This window comes from Agrilus planipennis, unplaced genomic scaffold (assembly GCF_000699045.2).
Source record: "Agrilus planipennis isolate EAB-ADULT unplaced genomic scaffold, Apla_2.0 scaffold203, whole genome shotgun sequence".
Taxonomy (NCBI): domain Eukaryota; kingdom Metazoa; phylum Arthropoda; class Insecta; order Coleoptera; family Buprestidae; genus Agrilus; species Agrilus planipennis.
The window spans coordinates 345,261-354,970 of NW_020438993.1; the positions used below are offsets into that span (position 1 = coordinate 345,261).

At 37.0% G+C, this 9,710-nt stretch overlaps 1 protein-coding gene across 3 annotated transcripts in view; it reads right to left on the minus strand.

The window, feature by feature from the left end:
• LOC108740307 (protein couch potato) overlaps window positions 1-9,381 on the minus strand; it is a 289,273-nt gene extending 279,892 nt beyond the window's left edge. For 2 of the 3 annotated variants that reach the window (XM_025975720.1, XM_025975721.1), the window contains exon 1: window positions 8,775-9,381. In XM_025975720.1, the coding sequence (XP_025831505.1) occupies window positions 8,775-8,846 (72 nt within the window). In that variant the 5' untranslated portion in view covers window positions 8,847-9,381. The remainder of the gene's footprint in view (window positions 1-8,774) is intronic. The other variant, XM_025975719.1, reaches the window with a different exon arrangement.
• Between the last annotated feature and the right edge of the window lie 329 nt (window positions 9,382-9,710).

A 9,710-nucleotide genomic window follows, 5' to 3' on the forward strand; every position in this document is an offset into this window, starting at 1 on the left:
ACATACTACCCATCCTAAAACGTTTCGCTTGGTACCTAAAGTCTATTTTTTTCGTATTTAAATGCTGGTTCATATGGAAATATAATAATATAATATATTCAGCATATAAAATATACCTAATCTATTTTTTTACACGAAAACTTTATACCATTTGAAAAAGAAGAGAAGAAATCATACATTCAATAGAATTTTTTTAAGTTGTAACACTTTAATAGTAAGGTACGTAATCTCATCAATATTCAGCAGGCGTACCAACATTATTTCGTCATTATCGTATTTATTCTATTTTAACTTTGCTTCTACAAAAAAGGCAACCCATTGTTCTTGCAAAATAACCAACTGCGTTTGCATGTAAGCAATAGGAAGTGTAATGCAAATTTAAACCGTGCTTAAATACATTTACACCATTTTCATTACGATAACAATACAGTTTGGCTACTATCCTTATCAGTTGTTCGTACGTTCGCCATTTGTACAGGTATTTATTATCTACAACGACAAAACTCGTTCTAATGGTCATTAAAAATGCACGTATTAGTAATGGGCGTATTTATTCGGTCATGTTGTGTAAATATTATCATTCAGAAAAGAAAAAGGAAAAAAAACAACAAAACATCATAGTGTTTCCAAAGGTATGTGTACAGAGAATTCGCGCGCACGAAGATTTATGCTTAAAAAGTGGCTGACTGTAAGTATGGGGCGAAATCCTATATAAGCATGCCTTTTGTTTTCTAGCGACATGTCCTAGAAGTTTAGACCATTGCTTAGCATTCGGGAGGATAATGGTTCGATTCCACGTTCATCTGCTCTGGTCCAAGTTTCTCCAACCAGCATTAGTAGTTAATGCTAAAGCTTTTAATCTAATCTACATAAGTTTACTTCTACCCCTCTTAACTCCTGCATCAGTTACCAAGCTGTTTTTAACAAGCTCTTCATTTCTGAGTAGGTGTTCTACCAACCTATAATGCTTTTGTCAGTAAGTATTATTAATTAAGATCTCCGTGAGTCCTTCCACAAATTTGAATAGGTTTTCACTGCTGTAGGGCGAATGCTGGGCCAGTAATATTCGACAGATGATCTTTTATTCTCTTTTGTCTTCCTTTCGCCCGTCTCATCACTCTCACTTCGACCACCACCCACCCGTTCCCACCATTCCTAAAAGGAGGCTGAGAGGGTCTTCCGTCCTATCCCCCGACATAGTCCGAAGAGGCTGCGCGTCAACTAGTATTAGTAGCTGGGGGGAATGAAACACCCGAAGTTTTTAATCTAAACTAGGTCTATTTCTACCCCTCTTAACTCCTCTTTCAGCTTGTAAGATGCCTTCTAACTAGCTCTTCATGCCTAAGCAGGTGTCCTACCAATCTATGATACCGTTGTCCATTGTTACTATGATGAGGATATCGTGGATAGAGAAGGTTAGTAATGTAGGGGGTATAAAAAAGAATAGAACAGAGGACTCTATGGAGATAGATTGGAAAGGTAAATTCTCAGGCATGAGGGGCTAGTCACAGACATATTAGAAGCAGAAACAGAAGTTAGGAGGAGTAGAAGTAGACGTAGATTATATTATTATTCACAAATCCTTGAGAATGTGGGATTTTCTGGTTTTAAGGAAATGTGAATATTAGCTCAGGAAACAGTGAAGGTGCGTCTCCAATCAGCCTTAAGGACTGATGACCTTATGATGTAGACTTCCGTTAGAACTGAAAGTCCTTACGCAAACTTTGTATAGGTTATCTCTCTTATCAGATGCCTCCATCCAACTCTGGTTTTGACCAATGTTGAGTTTTGACTGTAATATATGCCTTATTTAATATATTTATTATAAAGTGCACTTTGTCATGTTCTAGCAGCTTGAGGAATCAAATATGAAAGCAAGAATATAAAGAAAATGAAACTCGTTCTTGGTTGTTGTTATTTAACTGAAACGGATCCGTGAACATTGTAGGTATGAATTACACAAGTTTCATCTTTCTTTCGCCCTTCAAACTTGAAGTGATACACTATAAACAACGCACTTTGTAATATTATGCAGAGACGTGAGAAGTAGTTGCTACGATGTGTTTGAAACATGAAACAATTTCCTATTTCAGGTTCTTAATGTAAAATTCTTCTTAAAAATTATTTCGAAATGCAAAATAGATCTTGAATTAATACACTCGTTGCAAATTTCTAAGTACTTTATATAATGACAAGAATGGTAAGTACAGATCATTTTTTTATTTCAATATCTGTGTAATGTTTTTGTACTGCCACATAATATTGTTACCTATTAAATAACACCTCATTTTTAATAACTTCTTCTTTTTGACATCGAAGCTGTTAACTGACGGTTGACAATAACAAAAAAAGACAGAGTGCTCGCTGAAATTTCATATTACCTTTATCTCCTCTAGGGAAGACACCTTCAAAGATGTAAATACCTTTATGTATATAAAAAACTAAACGCCAAATTTTCATTTCCGTTCCATTATCTTTATGCTTTTTATATTTTGCTACAACCTGAGTAAAATTTTGAGGAGGGTGCTGATAGGGTCTCTAAGTGGATAGGTCACTACCCCTTGTGGGCCCAATGAAGTTGCTCCCTAGGGCAATGGAAGGGGCATATAATGCCTTGCCGTATTTGCGCATCATCACGAATGCCGCATGTGGCCACCGCAGGGAAAAATTATTGCTAACCCATTAAAAATTTTTGGAAAAATGAACTTTATTATTAATGAAAAAAATACAAAATTGAAAGCGAAATATATTTTACCATTGAGAAACTGTTCACTTTTATATATGTAGCAACAGTATAACACATATTATTTCTTTACTTTAAACCATTTTTTATCAACATCTATGTTTTTTGCAGGTAGTAATATTTTCATTGTTTGCAGAAACTATAGGTACATTTCTAAATATTTAGCATTGCATGGATACGTATAAAGGGAATTTGTATCTCCATTTGGAGGAAAATGAACAAGTAGATACTATAATATCTGTGTTAGCTGATAATATAACTTTGTAATATATAACTAATGCACCCAGATGGCAGGATGAATGAAATGAACAAAAATAATGATCAAAAAAATATATTAAGTAAACTGTTAATCTGAAGAATTTAAAGGAAAAATTACTAGCATAAGTATACCTACTGGACGTACTTAAGGACATGTTTATGTATTCACTTTCTTCAGTGCCACGATTAAGGAACTGAACATTCAGATAATTATTAATCATATATCTAATTAACCATTTCGCGGCGATCATATAAATTATAGAAAGTGCTAATCACGTCAACATAAAACTTCATTTCACCTGTGTATCTGTTTTGCCTTTCCCAGTAATTCAATTGAACATTTATTTACGCATGCCCTGTGTAATGTTAATTAGATAAAATATATCAACTGTTAATACAGTTATAAAACATATCTAGCACAGAAATCGCTTTCTTGTCCCATATATTAAGAAGGCAAGTAAGGAAAAGTATCGTAGAAATGCGGCAGGTAGAAAACAAACTTTTTTAATCAGTGTTCAATCAGTTCAATCTATAAAAGTACATCTACCTTTGCTAAAAACATCGCGAAAGTATTTATTTCACTTCTGGAAAACACAGTTTATCATAACTAAGAAAAAGACGACGTCAATCTAATGTCGTTAACAGTTCAGTGTTTCGGTAAGAAAATGATGTTAAAGAGAAATATAAAAACACACTGTTCTTAAATTGAACAAAAGTTCAGTTATCTATCGAAAGTGTTAAGTTTGAATCTCATCAGCACACCATAGACAGGACATATAGGCACACTACATCTAATCAGTAATTGAGAACAGTTGCCAGTTTGGCAGCCGTGTTATCTTATCACCCGTCGTTAACGCGAGCGTCAAGTGACGAAGCACTCATATCTACTCGTGACCTTCGCAACAGCTGGTACACTGACAAGTCAATTGGACTGGTGCCGGAGCAGTTGGGGCTTTTGGTAAGGTGATTACCCTCATATTTATGTTTATTACCGAGTGGTGCGAAATAGCTCATTCTATTTCTTTTTCATATGCCATAGTGAACAAATGGTAGGAGTTCGGTTAGATACCTGTATGTAACTACATGACGAAGGGACAATTACCGGTATATTGGAGATTAAGAAACTACATCTGCAGTGGTATCGCCCAAAAATCTTCATCTTGTAGGTTTCTGCTCGTCATAACGGTTTTTATACTATCTGCCCAAGTGCTCCTGGGACGACTTATTTTCCTCGTTTGTAACGGTATCCACTGAAGTCATCTGTCGTGATCCAGATGGTTAACATGATTACCATCTCAAGCTTCTTGATTCAATGTTAATATCCCTAATCGTGACAGGTGTCATCCAATTCTCTTGCTATACAGAATATGTACATCGGCCTCATCTTCAGCAAAAATAACTTGGTCATCGACAAAGTGTAAAGTAAGAGTTTGCTATCTCCAATTGATATGCCTGTATTCTGGCAAGTCCCTTTCCATCATCTTAGTGCAGAATTCACATATTGTATTTTAAGCAGGGTTGGAGGAATTGCACAATCTTGACGTAAACCCTTTGTATTTAATAAATTTTCCGACAATTTTCCACCTATTTTTACTTTATTTTAAGTTTCTGACAGCTTTAATATTGCTGATTCCAATCTCGGATGTTGGAGGCCACAATTTACTTAGAGAAACGTCATCGCAAGCTATTTTTATGTCTATAAAGACCATGTAAGTCTCCATATTTCTGGCCAGTCCTTCTTCCAATACTTGTTTTAAACAGAATTGATTATCTGAGCATGATCTGCCAGCACGGAATCCACTCTGGTTTTCTTCTACCTCAAATTGATGCTCTATGCGGTTTTTAATTATTTTAACGTGTACTCTAAAAATTGAGTTTGCTTCCCTTATCATCATCATTATCACATCATCAGTATCTCCTGACACCGGTCGATCGGGCGCCTCCACTCTTTCCTATCCTGAGCTAATCTTCGCATTTACCTAAAACTAGAAAATCCCACATCCTTAACTATTTGTCAGCAGTAATCTAATCTAGGTCTACATATATTTCTCTTGCCTCCTGTTTCTGATTCTAATATATTTCTGACTAGCCCTTCATGCCTGAGAAGGTATCCTGCCAATCTATCTCGCCTACTTCTTATTGACTTCCTATTATTTCTAATACCTCTTTATTTATAAACCTCTAGGCTACCCTGAGCAAATCTACGCATTTCTCAAAAACTAGAAAATCCCATATCCCTAACTATTTGCAAAAAGTGGTCTAATATTCTACACTACCCACTGCTCTCTTTTAATCCTATTTATGCTTCTGATATGTTACTAACTAACCTTTCATTTTTCAAAAGGTGATCTACTTATTGTTCTTTGTAACATATTTATTAAGAGTTAATTACAATACATGATATCTTGTTACCTCCTCGGTCTTTTAGTTTGCGAACGTCATTTTTAAGATAGTAACCGTCGTTAAAACGAACTAATAATACGTACCAAACTTAAACTACCTTCTAAAACACGACGTGATAATTTTAGAAAACCAGAGGGCTTTAGGCGTTTCTTCATTATAATGTGTGCTTATTTTTATCATAAATTGAAAATTTAATATTCTTCCAACCGGTGCGGTGGAAATAATTTTTAACAACCATAATGATTAAAGTATAACGGTATATTGCATCTAAACGCTACGTACTTACTATCGATTAACTGTGGTAAATAGTTTTATGATAATGTCATATCGGAATAAATGCAATATACCTAATGCAAATACATTCATTGTAAATAAAGGATACCGATACATGCAAAATTAAGCAGTTAACATTTGAATCACGTACCTATCAATAAGTAAGGGTTACATATTAATACGTGTACATCTACATATGAATTTCTACTTCGTTAAACTGTTCAATTAGTTCTTTATTCGCTCTACTTAATCAATGTTTAAAGTTTACATAACAATTTTTCATAAAATACCAATTCAATTTATACATTTTGTTTATGCAATCAAAAATTGTCCGGATTATTTATTGGATAATAACAATACAATAAAATAGTATTTTGTAGAAATATACGTAGCAAAAGAAATCAAAGTTTCTAATTTCGAAACCTTTGGATGGGGTCAATTCAATATACCCACAATGACGAATAAATGGAGTGTAACTTTTTAATAAATAATTCAGCCTAATCGCTAAAAAGAAAAATGTATGACGTGACGTTTAAAGGACCAGGAAATTTTGTCAGTTTATTCAATATCCAAATAATATAATGTAATACTCAAAAATTCATACATTTTATTAATTGTTTTGAAAGTCCCAACTACAGGTTTGGATGGATATAAGAGAAAATCTCCAAAACTACTCACTCAATTTCAAAAATTCTTTCAGCAATGCTTAGGATGAGCCTGTAGGATGGAGATGAGCGGTACATTATTCTATTATAATAAAAATGTTTTTCGTGGAGACCAATTCTGCAGCTTAAAATGAAATTTGAATGCTTTTTGTAGAAAAGCTGCAAAACTTAAAAAGTCATATATCTATATACTAGCTGACCCGGCAGACTTCGTACTGCCTCAATCGATTAATAAAAGACCTAAACTACATATAGTTGATTGTCAAATGTCAAATATTATGGTCGCGTTCAGAAATTTAATTTGTGACAAAACTTAAGATTTATCAATCTACATAAAAATAATCTGAAAGATAGTTAACAACTTTCATATTTATTCACCTTTTAAACCTTCTCTGGACTTCCNGCTTCTCCAAGATAAAATAAAGATTAGCTCAGGATAGGAAAGAGTGGAGGTGCGTGTCCAACCAGTCTTAGTACTGACGACCTTATGATGATGATGAACGTTGGAGATCTCTTGGTCAGGGCCAAGAAGTATAGCTCGATTAGGGCCGCTTTAGATAGCTTCTCCAAGATAAAATAAAGATTAGCTCAGGATAGGAAAGAGTGGAGGTGCGTGTCCAACCAGTCTTAGTACTGACGACCTTATGATGATGATGAACGTTGGAGATCTCTTGGTCAGGGCCAAGAAGTATAGCTCGATTAGGGCCGCTTTAGATAGCTTCTCCAAGATAAAATAAAGATTAGCTCAGGATAGGAAAGAGTGGAGGTGCGTGTCCAACCAGTCTTAGTACTGACGACCTTATGATGATGATGAACGTTGGAGATCTCTTGGTCAGGGCCAAGAAGTATAGCTCGATTAGGGCCGCTTTAGATAGCTTCTCCAAGATAAAATAAAGATTAGCTCAGGATAGGAAAGAGTGGAGGTGCGTGTCCAACCAGTCTTAGTACTGACGACCTTATGATGATGATGAACGTTGGAGATCTCTTGGTCAGGGCCAAGAAGTATAGCTCGATTAGGGCCGCTTTAGATAGCTTCTCCAAGATAAAATAAAGATTAGCTCAGGATAGGAAAGAGTGGAGGTGCGTGTCCAACCAGTCTTAGTACTGACGACCTTATGATGATGATGAACGTTGGAGATCTCTTGGTCAGGGCCAAGAAGTATAGCTCGATTAGGGCCGCTTTAGATAGCTTCTCCAAGATAAAATAAAGATTAGCTCAGGATAGGAAAGAGTGGAGGTGCGTGTCCAACCAGTCTTAGTACTGACGACCTTATGATGATGATGAACGTTGGAGATCTCTTGGTCAGGGCCAAGAAGTATAGCTCGATTAGGGCCGCTTTAGATAGCTTCTCCAAGATAAAATAAAGATTAGCTCAGGATAGGAAAGAGTGGAGGTGCGTGTCCAACCAATCTTAGAACGACCTTATAATGATGATGATACAGCCAGATAATATAGTTCATAAAACTAGATATTTAAAAGTGATACATTGAAACCCTTACACAAACCCTTATATTCTATCTGGCGTAAACGCTGTTGATACAGACACAACGATACAAAGAATTCAAAAGGATTGTTTTTCTTCTTTTTCAGTCTCACTTCAAAAACAAATGGATATATGTATTATCTAAAAAAAATAATTACGAAAAGCAAGTTTACACTCAAAATACACGAAATGAAGGAAAGGCATGACCAGACGAAATAGAAAAGAAAAGAGGAGTCTTCCACAAATGGATTTTTGAAAATCAAAGTGACTGGAAAAATCGTCAACCAATTCAAGAGTTTTTAAAGGGGTGAATTAACAATAAAACATAGGAACTACCTGCTTTGGGCCTCCCCTTATCTCCGGAAACCCTAGTTCTATACAAACCATCACATTCTTTTTTTATTTCATTATGATAAAAGTACAAATTATGCTACAAGTATGTATTAAATAATACAATGGATATCTAGTAAATAAATGTGACCAAATGAAACTACGTGGATTCACTCTAAAACGTTCGCATTAGGAGTATAAAAACACTTTGGGGATAATTTCACAAACTATAAGCCAACTTCTTTTAATATTCAATGGTTTTTTACTCCTAATATAATTTGATAGTAAATAAATATTGAGCCTGAATCGAGACATCGGAAACATCTTATCAATTCCTATCCCTGTTAGTAAATAAGTATTGAGCTTGAATCAAGACATCGGAAAGATTCCTTCAATTCCACTCCTCATGAGTATTCACATGAACAGTATTCAATTTATCATAAATCCTTTCCTTCTAGAATCCTTAGAACCTTTGTGCTCAGGACTTCTAAAACCTTATTAGTTCGCATATCGAAACTGCAATTTGGGAAACTAACCCAACGGTAGGTAGATCATTAATAAAAATTATAAAAATCGAATGCAAGTGACTGTTTGATCGTAGTTGCCGGAAGGACTCACCTCTTCCTCAGGAGTTCCGTTATTTACTGAATCCATACTTTGACTCAACGTGACCGACAAGGGTGCTTCCATAATATTATTATCCTGTTCGGACAAAAGACGTGGACCGACGGCCGATACGTGGTCGTCGTCTTCGTCGTGACGCGCCCGCTTCAGCGTTGGGGCCGCCTGGTGGTGCGCGACACCTGGGGACGACGAGCTGCCTCCTCCCAGAGGGTGGTGCTGCAGCTGCCGGCCTCTCTTACCACTTCCTGACGGCGGGACCTCCACGGTTCGCGGCACAAGTCCCAACTAAGACGAATTACGCCACAACAAACACATCAACACTCGCGATCGTGGACGTCGTCTTCAACGGATTTTGCTACAACACCAGGTCTCAACAAACGCGGCAGGTTGAGTACTGACGACCTGGTGGACTCGACGTATTCCGATTGCTAGAACGGTCGCTGCTCGACTGACACCGGCGATTGTACGTCGTGAACGTCGATGTTGGATGCCGACTAAGTTGTAATAGTCACTGCTGGTTGTTGTGGAAATTGTCGTGATGCCAGCGAATGATGCGTGTGGTTGTGGAGGTGGTAATAAGCGAGCGAGAGCGTGTTCGAGTATGTGTGTGTATTTGTACTGTGATAGTGGTAGTGGTGGTGGTGGTGGTGGCGTCGCGCGGTGGGAGTGGGACGCTCAGGTGTGTATGTGTTGGGGGTGCGACGCCGGGGGCGGTGGCGACTGCTACGATGGCAACAGCGAGCCAACTTGGCGGCGGTGGAGGTGGTAGTGGCGACGTCGTGGAGTGTTCGACTCGTACTGTACGCAGCCTGCGCGGACCCGTCCACAGGACAACAAGGATGTCGACTCTGTTGCCAACGCGGAAAAACTAAGGTTTATACAAAAGCCCACATAAAATCAGTTTTTGGGTTTTAGCTTTTCCATAATACT